Raw genomic sequence first — 13605 nt, 5'->3', positions numbered from 1 at the left:
AATCAACAGGTATTGTCGTTAGCCTTCGCGCTCGTGGATGAAGAATCACTTGCATCACAGTGTTGGTTCTTGAAAATCCTTTCCAAATATCTGCTGCCGGTTGAGGATGACAGAGTTTGTCTAATTTCAGACTGGCAAAGTGGTTAGATCAATGTTATCAATCATGTACCGTCATTCAAATTTCCTCGCGGGGTTCATCGATTTTGTTTACTTCATGTGTATTCGAATTTTTAACAATAAATTTAAGAACATCCAGTTGAAGGATTTGTGTTAGAGAGGTGGGGCAGAAGTCAATTCTCGTAAATTTGATAGAATAATGGAAGAAATCAAAGCTTCGAACGAGGAAGCATATAATTGGCTAGGGAGAATTGACAAGACCTAATGGACGTTGTCGCATGATGGTGATTGGAGAACTAGTATTCTAACTACAAACAGGTTAGAGTCTATAAATGGAGTGTTAAAAGGTGCCAGAAGCTTACCAATAATGGCTATTGTGCAGATAACGTTATCCTGCTCGGTGCAGTATTTCTTGCAGCGCTCAACACGTTGTAACCGTATCATAAATGCAAATCAACAATGGGTTGATTTAGATTTTAGATTATTCGAGGCTGAGGCAGTACATCATATTGTTCAGAAGTTCGACTATAACCAACAATCTGCCTTGATGCTAACACTGAGCTTGACCGGGCAGGGCTCTCGTACTTATGTAGTAAAATTGAAGCAACACATGTGTTCTTGTGGAAAGTGGGGGTACACATGAAATTCCATGTTCACATGCCATTCAGGTATGTCGGCATTTTGGGATTAATGCATCAAATTTTATTTCTCAATATTACAGTATTCGTGCATATAAGAAGACATATCAAGGGAGGTTTGAGCCTGTATATGGTGAAGAATATTGGGATCCCGTTGATTTTGAATTTGTACACAATCCCACACTACGAGCTCGTGAAGGTCCGGGTAGACAAATTTTCACTCGAATACTGAACGAAATGGATAGACCACAAGTACGTGCTCGCCAACAACTAGTGAAGCTCGGGAATAATTTGAAAAATTTGTTTATGTAATAGTGTTTATCAATAAAATAATATTATGTATTACAAACCATGTGCATGAAACGTTTTTACAACAGTATGCAATATTTGTATTACACAACCCTAGTAATGCCCCCCAGTGCCACACGTGGACGTCTTTTGTTTCATCGAGGCGGATTATCCTCTCTTTAGTCACTAGGCACGTTCAACTTGGTGCCTTCGAATGGCACTGGTGATGTCCTAAACTGTTACATCCGGGTTAACATTATGTGTATATTTGTCTCCGACAAATGGAGCATCGGGAGTGTAAAAAGCAGATGGACCTGCTTCCAGGTAAATACTTGATGGACCAGCCTCTATGTAAATATTAGATGGCCCAGCCTCTGCGTAAACACTTGATCGACCAGCCTCTGTGAATGCGCTGACACGAGCTGTGTCAGCCTGTCCAACCCGAACACTCGGATACCATGCACTGGAAAAGTTCATAAGTTCACGTTCAATCATACGGGCTCGCATCCGAGTTTCTCTCAATGACTGCTGATCATCTCCGAAATTATCATAGTCTATCACTAGCTGCTCTATTCTATTATACTGGTAAAAATATTGTATTCGATTAAACATAGCGCTTTTTTAAAATAATTGAACAATAAAAAATACAAAGTGCTTACCACATATTCCCAATCGCGGGTGTCAGTTGGTCAATATCCTGGCGTGTTCGTTGGCACTATATTATGTGAAATTTGGACCCGAGTGATTTGGCGATACCAATTCATATAGTCAGGAACGATATCACGACCTCCTATAATAACGGGTCCCGCCACCACCAATGATCACACATCGTTGTGCAATATAGTCCAAGTGAAATGCTTCCTAGCTTAAGTCTTGAAGTCCTTGCCTGTCTATTATGTGCAGACGGCATTCACTTACCAATGGGTTTGGGGGATGTCCTGCACATAGCCAAATTGACGATAACCTGCTCCGGTTGATGCATCTCCACCAGCGAATAATGAATCAATGGGCAACGTATATTTTATGGTGTGCAAGTTGCATAAAGCGGAAATGAACCCACATCGAGTGCATCACCATCATACCGAAGTCCAAATAAACTACAGTATCACACAACGCAATCAATATTTTTTCAGAAAATCCCATAAAAATACACTATACATAAAAAAACAATCATAGCGGTGTACCTTATTTGATTGCACGACCACCTAGAAGCAAAATTTAGATAAATAATTGAAATCAAAATTCTTGATAACTATATAAATAAATAAAAATGTTCATACCGTGCAGCATATGGAGGGATGGGTAGGATGTTTTCAGGGTCCATTCTTGATGCCACTAGATCTACAGCATCATTCGATGGAATTGGTGCAGGTGTTATGATGCGGGACCATGCCCATATTTGTAATAACTCCATGGCATCGCCAATATTAGTTTTCCCTTACCGTGATGTCGTACACAGCTCCCGATATAGATATGTCAACACTGTTGAGCCCTAATTTGAGATATATTCCTCATGTATATTCTCCATGTGTCGTAGATACAATAGCGACACGGTGTTCCCTGTAGCATTAGGACACAATACCCTACCAATGACGCACATGGCACATATACGTGCCTCCTGTAATACAGTCTCAAACGGGCTATCATCATCACATGTATTTTCAAGAAAATATTCATGTACACTGTCAGTTTTATTCTAGACCATCTAAAAGTATTTTCATTTGGCATAAAACCCAACCATTGCTGGCAATAAATTTGTCACTATTGAGTACTATACCTTGTATATACTCCGATAATAAGATTACCTTCCACTGGGAATGCCCAGATGATAGCGATGTCCTGTAGTGATACAGTTGCCTCACTAACCGAGAAATAAAAAGTATGCGTCACGGGATGCCATGTCTCAACTAGTATGCAGTTATCAGGTGTGTGTCAATCTCAATATGACCACACTGTAAAACACCCAAAAACTATATATTCTAGAGCACTTACAAAACACGAATGTGACGTGGGACTAGTTGAAAGACGTGGAAAAAAGATATATCACCACGTCGTACGTATAAAGTTGTATCCGGAGCTCCAGACACATCTTCAAACCAATGATTTATTGCCCGTACAACATACTTGTATCAATAGGACCAAAGTTCACCATAATCACTCCAAAAATAAAAATTTTGGAAAGCTCCATTTTTTCTTCTTCTCTACAAAATCTCACTGCTCAAAATTCTGCTTCTTCTACAAAATCTGATTGCTCAAATTTTTTCTTCTTCTCTACAAAATCACTCAAATCTCACTTTTTCTTCTCTATAAAATCACTCAACTCTTTGTTGCAATGTGAGAGTTGAGTGAATTACAGCTCACCTAAATAAGGTGTTTGACTCTTAGGCATTGGCTTGGAGGTAAGCTTCAATGGCCTTGAACTACATTGCCTTCTCCTTTCCTTCCTTGATCTCTCTCCATTAATCTGAACATTGCCCTCGGTGTGGTAAATGCTCTTGTTCTTGCAGATGCATCCCTCAATAATGGTGTAGCCGTGGGTCAAATTCTCCGTTCCAAGAGCATCAATATGATGCTACGCTCTTATTCTGGTTGCCCTCCCAAAATGGATAATCGATCTTGACGGCTTTAGCACCACCATCTCCTTCCAAGATTTCGACACTTTTGATAGCCTGAGGCATGATTTTAGGAATAAGGGTATTTGCATCGAGAATAATGGACTTAAACAGGATTGACGAAGGAATCTTAATATCGTAAGTGATGGCACCCATGGCAGTGATTTTGAAGCTTGAAATGATAAGAAGGAAGGTAATTTGTTAATTGCGTTGGCTGAGTTATAGGAAATGCAAGAAGTAGAGCTGCAAGTTATACTACATAATACAAGATTCTTGTGTGGATTTATATCCTACTTTTCATGTAATATGTCTAGATTTTCGATGACTCTAGCCCAATATAGTTGAATAAAAGTCGATTATTATGAACTGATCTAACAATGCAAATGGATGCTTTTCGGTTTGCAAAGATGGCTTGCAGCATAAACTGTGATTAGCACCTCATTGTGGACTAAGTCGTGTTCTCATCTTGGGCGTTAGTTGCAGAGAGTGCTTTCATTAATTATCAGGGTGAATAAAAATTTACCCCTATTATATTGAAAATGAGCAAATTATTCTCCTATAAAAAGAATATAAAAATTTACTTCCCTATACTTTTTAAAATGAAGTAATTTACCTCTCTGGACAATAAATATGTGGAAAAAGCTTTCTAGACTTGTTGAAATATGCCCATGACCCTGGTAGGCCCAAGACCATTAGGTTCTTCTCTCATTGTCACTTGGATGGCTCAGGCCCACTCTTGTCAACAGCCCACTTTGACTGGCTCAGCCCACTCTTGTCAGCCCATTGCCCCAACCCCTTTTGACCCGACTGAAAATGTACTTAATCCCTAAAATCCTAACTCTATTCTCATCTTTTGCCTTCTTGTTTTATCTTCCTCCCTTCTCTTTGATTTATCTCCTTCTTCATTTTGTCTTTGATTCTTATGGCCTTGAAAATAATTTCACCACCTCTTTTCACCATCCTCTTCAATACAGAACCACTATAAATCCCTGTGGGGTTTCTTGTTGTTAAGAAGACTAATAATTGCCATCTCTTCCTTTCTCCTTCTTCTGCTCCGATTAAAAGTTTTTTGTGAACCCTAAGTGTGTGAGAAAATCTTTATGATTTTACAAGAGGGTCTGTGTAGCCGGTTTCACGATTGGGTTTGAGTAACCGTGAGTTTGACGGCCGGTCTTAATGACCGTGGGCTGTCCTCATTAGATCTGGCTCTCTGAGCTTTATTTGTTCTTTCTTACTGTTTATTTAACACTGTTATTGTTAGATATGTACTTTATTCTTTATATTGGTTTAGATCTGTTTGTACTATTGGTCTGCAATTATTTAAGGTAATACATTGGATTTTATACGAAATGTATCCATGTCCTTCTTATCTTTATTTTATATGAATTGTATCATGTCTGGCTTATTTTTTCTTGTTTATCGTCGGTCTACAAGTGTAAAAACAGTCAGCAATACTGGTGGCCCCTCATGCACTCAGGATTCAGTTCAAGGTACTCAACAATCTTCAAAGGTGAATATTATTTATTTTATTTAAGTATAGTTAATAGTTTAGCATTTCTGATACTGCGCTCATGTAGCCAAGCCTCATGCACATAATGCCATGTCAGTAAGTACCAATATCAAATTGGTGCTTCGAATCTTTTTGTGTGTATGCATCTTCGATTTTTCTTTGTCAATTAGGATTTTGTTATTCTGTAAGAATCTAATCTGGCCTTTTTTCAAATATAGCTATATAGCTCTACTGTAAATTTGATAATAGAATCAATGTGTATTGATCTTCTATTTATTCGATGACAGGCATACATTGACTTTGAGATATCTGAGGCTGAATATGAAAGAACTAGAGGACTTTATGAGAGGCTTTTGAACCGCACAAAACATTTGAAGGTGTGGATTAGTTATGCCAAGTTTGAGGCATCTGCTATAGATGAGGGCTTGCAGGAGTCAAACTCGCGAGAAAGTGATTATGAGCAAAAGAGAAAATGCCTTCAGCGAGCTAGAGGTAAGAAATGAAATGCTGCACTTGTTATTTCGTTATTGTAGTCCTTATACCAGTTGTTCTCATTCTTTGTTTACTTCATGGTAGTGAACTAGACCTCACAAATTTTATGTGCTCATGAGCTGTGTTTGAAAGAGCCCTTAGCTACTTCAGAACTTCTGCCCCTGAATCGAAAGAGGAAATGGCAATGCTTTTGGAAGAATGGTTGAACATGGAAAGCAGCTTTGGCGAAGTTGGTGATGTTGATTTGGTCCGTGCTAAGCTGCCAAAGAAACTCAAAAAGAGAAGGCAAATAAAAACTGAGGATGGTCCAACCGGGTATGCATTTGACCTTCATCCCCCCCTCCCCCCGCCAACTTGTTTCAGCCAATATTCTTTTGGCTTTTATCCCTTGTAATTAATAAAAAAAAAATTTGTTCTTATGAACCAAGGCAAATAAAGTTAATGGCCCATGGTTTTCTTTCTTTTTTCTTTTGTTTTTAGGTGTTGTGTTTGTTCTGTGGACTTATACTTAGGCATAGATTCTATACTTGAAGAAATCTCTCTTGGTTGATTTGTGGTGATCCCTCCGCAACTTTTGAATTTGAACTTATTTTGCCATTAGTTGTCAGAGTTCTGCGAAATAGAGTTACTTTCATGAGTTTGCCTGAAGATACACGTTGTGTCTATTTTTCTCCTATTACAGTATATGAGCTATATACATTAGAACTGGGATTGTATATCTATTGAAGCTTATTGAAACTAAACTATTGGCGGCGGCGACCAATTCTGATATTGTAATAACCTGCAGGTATGAGGAGTACATCGACCATCTTTCCCTTGAAGAAACGCGAACAACAAATCTTAAGATTTTGGAAGCAGCATATAAGTGGAAGAAGCAGAAGATTGCTTCTGATGATGATTAGTTGGTTAACATGAGTCGGCGTTGATCGGACTTTGTTGATATTGTTTGGTGATAATGTCATTCTTTCCTTTTTTGAGTTTCACATCCTGTACCCTTCTGGTCTTGTATGTATGTGTCTGTTGCCTTTTGTTATACAAGTTTCTCAAACTGCAAGAGAGCAATTTGGTTGTATTTGAATCACCACACTCAACTTTTCTTTTGTTTTCATTCTTTTCTTTTTTTTCCCAGCAATAGAATTAGCATAATAGAGGTATGGACTCTATAAGTTTTACTTTTACAGTGTACTTTAAGCAGCTTGTAGTGTTTTGTTTGCTTTTTTAGCGCAATCTATTGCATTTGATGGATTCACTTTTACGCTGCTTGTGAGGATGTGACAGGAGTATTGTTATTCATGTGGATTATTTATTGCCATTGTTTCTTTCTTGGTCAAGGGGCTTTAAGGGTTAATGGGTTTTTTTCTAGGTTGGTCATAGCAAATCTGCCAGTGGAACAACCCAATAGTTCGATGTCTGCGACTGTAGAGCAGCAAAGGTTATTCCCTTTTCTTAATTTCTGGAGATGTGTAAGCCGTTAGATGTGTATATGATGGTATCATAGATGAATTGTCAAGGGATTTTTTTTCTTTTCATTATGTTACGCTATAAATTCTTTGTTGGTTTTTGAGTTAATTCATTATTATGTTGCAAAGAATTTTTTATTGGTTTATGGATTATATCCAATGCTGAGCTTAAGAGGCCAAACCCTGTATATAGGAACTAGTATGTATGATTTGGATTGATATGCGATATTCATCCAAATTTAATGTTGGAACTTTGCATTTCTTTCAACTTCTGCATGGGATGATCATATGTGTGCATGTTATCATTTGCTATCGATTGTTGACTGCTGACAACTTGAATTGCCTCAAGTCTTAGTATTTAGGGCTAGTTTATTCATATGTTGTCTCAATTATAAATTACTTTTGTTACCTTAGATTATTCCCACTTTTTAATTGCCTTTTTAATGAATTCTAAAAAACTCGCCTATGACTTTTTTCAGTACATGTAAGTTGCTCATTTCTATTTGTTGCTCTACAAAATCCCCTACGTACTTTGAAATTTGGCGTCATTTTACTTTTTAAAGTATAGAGTCCAAACTTGTTATTATCATTCTTTTAATGTTTTTTTTGGGGTAAAAAATTATAATCCATGGATATAAACATGATACGATACGGACATAGTGACACGTAAAATTTTAAAAAATTAGGACACGACACAGTACTGACACGGTATATATGAATATATTTTTTATTATATGTATTTTTAATTTATCGTAAAATTAAAATATGTAATATGAAAAATACGAAGATAAAACATAACATAAGTATGTTTTACATCTAAGTTCTTAAATAAATGTGATTTAAAAAATATACATAGTTGTTTTGCATTAAAAAGTATGTAATGAAAAACTTTTAATAATCCAAATTAATTAAATCATTATGATCATTTCTTGAATTTTTATTAATTTTATTAAAAAAGATTTAATTTTGAGATGCGTTGAATTATTTCTTTCCTTTTTTATGAAGCTTATGACTCTTTTTTATTTGAAGTAGGATTAAAAACCAAAAAACATGTAGCTTTTATTAAAATGTAAATTTTTTTTTATAGAAATCAATTTTGGTGTTATCGTAGAAACAATCACACCACCAAAAAAGAGATTTAATCTATTTAACCACATAATCAAAACAAACGAGCATTTAATATCAATGTATTTAAAATCGCACTGAAGATTGGACTGAATAATTTAATGGGTTAATTGTATAACTAGTTAGATCCGATTAGAAAAATTAATTGACCCAAACTATATTCTATATATATAACAAGTTAATACATTTTATATATAATTAATTAACTTTGTTAAAAGAAATAATAATTAAAAATTAAAAACCAACTACTAAATTAATAACAAAGATGTGTTGATTCACACGTTTCGAACAAATCCATTTCACATTTCATATTTATATTGAGAGAGAGAGAGAGAGAGCTATTTACAAAGAAAAATAATAATTGAAGAAAATACAAAAATATTTTTACAAATTTATCGGTAAAAACCCCCCAATCACCGGTAAATCGAACAAAAGAAAAAATCCGCACCTCCTGAAAAACAAATCCACCGGTAAAAACCCTGAAAAAATCACCTCCTAATCCCACCATTTTACCGTCTCCTCGCCCCTCCATCCACCCATTCTCAGCCTTTCACTTTCATTTTCGCTCTCAAACCACCACTAGAGAGAGGATAGATAAGCAGAGAGGGAGACAGGGTCTTGGAATTTGGGCTTTTTTCTCCGAGTGATTAACGCTTTGGAGGGGGTTTTGCAATTTGGGGTTTTTTCTCTGAGTGATTAACGCTTTGGATGGGGTTTTGCAACTTTCTGTGAGATGCAGCGGCAGAGGTAGCAGGTGGCGGACACAACACAAAGAAATCCAAGAAAGAAAAATCCCACTGGTAAACCAAATTCTTGTCTAAATAGTGCTTATTTCGTGATTCTGTGTTAAAGATGCATATATGGGTTTCTTGTACACAACAATTCAAGCACCTTTTGTATGGTGATTTAATTCTTGACTTCTTATAGTTAAAGACGTATTTATCTTGATTACACAAAGGAAGAAATGGTACAACTCTTAGAGGTCTAAAGGTTATTTCTGTTCTTGTCTAAGATTCTTGAAACATTCTCTCTAATTTTCTGTAAATTGAAAGAGGTAAGAGTTTAGTAAACTTTATTTTCAATGAGTTCTTTTCCTTTCTTAGGTTGATGGTGTTCCTCATATGTTTGGCCATTTTGTCAATGTTATGCACATATCTTTATGTGGTTACTTTATGACACATGTGATTAGTTGTTGCACTAATTAAGTTTCGTTAATGGCAAATGTCTGGTCCATCTTAATCGAATGCCTAAGTATTGTACATGCAGTTGTGAAAATAAATAAATCACATATCAGCTTGGCCAAACATCCTCTATTTAGTGCCTCATCTTCTCAGTAGGACATGAAGAATACATTTAGTGCATTGATTATAATAAGATTAATTAGCCGTTTAACTTTTCTCATGCAATGCTCCCATTATGGTTGTAAGCCTGGATATACTTGTTATCATAAAAGAAATATGGTTAAACTGAAATAGACCATCTTCTGGAATTTGTTGACTTGCAGTCTTTTTCCTGTAATAAATCTGTACCTGAAATTTTCTATGCGGTGCGTCAGATTATCCATGATTGTTTTTAGAAATCAAGTATTGGGATGAATAGAGTAAAAATAATTGCATGCAAATAGTCATAGTTTTTTAATGAGCACCCTTTGTATGCTTTCCATAGCTTACTGTTTCTCTAAGTTACTCTTTTTTTCTTGATTATTGCCATCATGACTTACCTTCTCGTGAAGTGATCTTAACTATGCTTTCTTGACTTACTTTGAACTTTTACAGCTTGTATTTGAAGACGATTGCTTATAACAAATTTTCATTTGCAAAGATTTGGCCGATGGCTGTCCAGTTTAAATACGGCAGTTAAATATTGACCGGCAAGGCGAATTTTGGAGTCGGCAATTGGCATGGCTCCAAAAGATATGGTGTGACATAAGAAGATGTATAGCAACTTTATTCCTCATTTGATATTTTTCTGTTGGTTTTTTCTTGAACTGTGTTCTAAATTTATTATATTACAAACAGATATTTAAGAAGTACGTCGAGATAGAGCTGCAACTTGGTAATATAGAACGATGCAGGAAGCTGTATGAAAAATACTTGGAGTTCTCCCCAGAGAACTGCTACGCATGGAGCAAGTTTGCTATGTGGGAGAGATCCTTTGCGGAAATTGAACGAGCCAGAGCTCTTTTTGAGCTTGCAATTGATCAACCTGCGCTAAACAAAAGGTATTTGATGATTGTGTCGCCCAAACTTGGAGGGTGTTTTCTGCTCTCTCACTCACACTATGTTGACACTTCGGTTCGATGCTAGCTTTCATCAAAATGGATCAGTTGGTGGCAATAATTTATTTTACCGGTTCATTATATATGGGTTTATTCTATGTAACTCAAGCACTTACTTCAAACTTTGTCCCGATATATATTAGAAAAAAACATGGTTCTATTTTCTCTCTGCATCTACTGTGCTCATATAGCCAAGCCTCCTGCATATAATGCCATGTCACTAATTACCAACATTGAACTGGTCCTTCGAATCTTTTTGTGTGTATGCATCTTTGAGTTTTTTCTTTGTCAATTAGGATTTTGTTATTTTGTAAGTATTGAATCTGGCCTCTTTTTAAATTTAGCTATATAGCTCTACAGCCTCTATTGTAGATTTAATGAATCAAATCAATGTGTATTGATTTTCTATTTATTCGGTGATAGGCATATATTGACTTTGAAACATCTAATGCTGAATATGAAAGACGAGAGGCTTTTGAATCGCACAAAACATTTGAAGGTGTGGATTAGTTATGCCAAGTTCAAGGCATCTGCTATGGATGAGGGCTTGCAGGAGTCAGACTTGCGGGGAAGTGATTATGAACAAAAGATAAAATGCCTTCAGCGACAGATGTAAGAATGAAATCCTGTAGATTTGTTATTTTCGTTATTGTAATCCTTGTGCCAGTTGTTCTCATTCTTAGTTTACTTCATGGTAGTGAACTAGGCGGTATATACCTGCTTTTCCTTGAAAGCCAATTGTTGATGTGCTATTGCTCTTCTGAGTAGAAAGTCCCAACTACAGTGAGCAGGTTTGGCTGCTCTATTAATTCAACTAGACTCCTGTAAAAAGGAAAAAAACACAAAACTCCTATTAGGAGATTTGATCTATATGAAGCGCATACCAGAGGGGTCATATTAATAGAGTTCAAAAAAGATGTCAAGATATTGATTCACTGTTCCACATTATTAAAAATACAACAGTTCATGTACTTTAATACTAGGAATTGGGCAATGTTTCTCTGTTACTGGACAAATCGAATTCTTATCTGGAACTCATTGTTTTGTAGATGGAGCCAAAACTTATTTGCTGCCCTTCTTTAGCCAGCATTAGAATGCTTATTCATGTTCATTTTCTTTTGAATCACATTGATATTCTTCTGGCAGCTGTTATATTATTATTGCTGTTTGTCGTAAAATATGGGTTTTGCCAGTACCCTGTAAGCTCTCGTACTTCATTTCAATCTTGGAGATATGGTCTTTATTTGGTCCTTCAGCATGTTGCCTTCATCTTGTGATGACTGCTTGCTAAAGAATATTTTGTATTTCATATCCAGAAAACCTAGCCTTATGTTGTTGTTAGCTTTTATCTTCAAGAATGGGAGGAATAGTAACTTAAGTGCGTACAATCCATGTGAATTATATGGGATGAATGTTGCCAGTTATCAGATCCGCAGTAGAGAAATGCAGTTCCTGCAATGCAGAAATGCTGCTGATGGTTTTTCCATCCTAGAATTTTAGCAGGCAAAGATATGCTCAGCAGCATGAATTGAGAGATTTGATGCACTGACTAGGATTCCGAAAATGCAGAAATAAATACTTTTGCATTAGTATGGGAGAAGTTTATACTGTAAATTTCACAGCATGTCTATACAACAATCATTTATTATACCTTCCGTAGGTAGTCATACTACAACACAACTTTTGAAATGACTAATCAGCTTGTGAAATGGGTAGGTGTACATTTCTGTATGATAATTCAACATATATAAATTTCCAATTTTGTTCGACTCCAACAAAGTAACCCGTCCCATTATTGCAGAGTGCTGTTCTAGGAGCAAAGGATTTGCTTAAGCGATCACATGGCATCGATTATTTGCACAGTTGAAGCAAGAAAGGCAGGATAGAGCAAGGCTTCAAGGCAAAAGTTATGCTGAGGTGATCCCGTTACTTATATGCAGTATGTGTTGTAGTTTTAGTTTGTGATCTTCTAGAAGGTAAGTTTCGCAGTTCTCATATGTACAAAAATTTTCTATGCTTAAATTCATCTATTCTTTTAGTTTCTTTAGCTCATCATTTCTAATTAATACATGCTGATAATAGAATAAGATTAGAAAGAGGTGCAAAGCTGTACAAAAATAGTTACTTGTTTCAGAAAAATAAATGAAGATATGAGTGACTTGTGCTCTGTACAGGTTATGAGATATTACTCCTATTGCATTAGATTGACTTGAATGACAATCTTTCTTGTAATAAATTAACAAGAAATTAGAGCCTATTATTCATTGTGACAATAGAATTAGATCAGTCAGGGAATTGCTCTGTTGGAATGTGGATATGTGGGGATTCAAAATTTCTATTTAGGGGTTGACATTTTTATTGAACACCGATCTTGTGAAGGATGTGTCTTGAGAAAAATATGCGAATTATCTTGTGGTAGCACTTGAATTTTCTGAATGTTGTCTTGTTATATCCTTTAGATTAATAGGATATTTTGGTATAAGTCGTGATAAGTAGGAGAAACAAGCACTAGTGGCATATAAAAAAAAATAAGTTGTGTGAAGTGTGTTCCATTGACTGCATCAAATAAACAGTGTTCAAGAATCAACACAAAAGCCCTTTGTGTGAGCTTTTGTACCTAAGCACTTCCATTTAAATAGTGCTGCTGCATCTCTTTTGATTGAGGGCATCAAACATAGTGTGTCCATTCTAGAACTTGCTTGTGTAATACATTTTGAGTCCACATTCTTGTAAGATTGGTGTATGAAAGTGATAAGGGCACTTAGGAAAACCCCATTAACCTGAAAACAGCCTACCTTGACTTCACGCTTAGAAAAACTCATTTGAGCCTTGGCTTTTCTTTTCTTGGTTAAACCACATGATAAGCCAAATTATCCCCTTCTTTGTTATTTCCTCAAGTGACTTTTGAACCCATTCAAGGGATGTTGTTGGCTTGGTTGCTTGTAAATTGACATGAAAATGAGTGAATGAAATGATTCAAGTAGTATACAAGGGTCGCGTTCCTAGCCCCAAGGAAAAGAAAGAAAGAAATGATCAAACAAAAAAGAAAAGAAAAGAAAAGAAAGAAGAAGAAAAAAGAAAAGAA

At 36.0% G+C, this 13605-nt stretch overlaps 1 protein-coding gene and 2 long non-coding RNA genes across 3 annotated transcripts; 2 read left to right on the top strand and 1 right to left on the bottom strand.

Moving 5' to 3' along the window:
- Positions 1275-3811, bottom strand: LOC105164486. Its single transcript, XM_011083139.1, has 2 exons — positions 3620-3811; positions 1275-1625 (listed from the first exon to the last, which is right to left on the bottom strand). Exons 1-2 carry the CDS (start codon positions 3809-3811, stop codon positions 1275-1277), a joined length of 543 nt encoding a protein of 180 aa, XP_011081441.1.
- Positions 5593-6503, top strand: LOC110012162. Its single transcript, XR_002287319.1, has 3 exons — positions 5593-5657; positions 5777-5972; positions 6445-6503. It is a non-coding gene; the product is annotated as an uncharacterized LOC110012162 (long non-coding RNA).
- LOC105164473 lies at positions 8861-13605 on the top strand. Its single transcript, XR_848033.2, has 5 exons — positions 8861-9042; positions 10018-10177; positions 10261-10463; positions 10944-11132; positions 12322-13605. It is a non-coding gene; the product is annotated as an uncharacterized LOC105164473 (long non-coding RNA).

This window comes from Sesamum indicum, linkage group LG6 (assembly GCF_000512975.1).
Source record: "Sesamum indicum cultivar Zhongzhi No. 13 linkage group LG6, S_indicum_v1.0, whole genome shotgun sequence".
Taxonomy (NCBI): domain Eukaryota; kingdom Viridiplantae; phylum Streptophyta; class Magnoliopsida; order Lamiales; family Pedaliaceae; genus Sesamum; species Sesamum indicum.
This window is presented reverse-complemented; position numbering and strand designations above follow the sequence as displayed.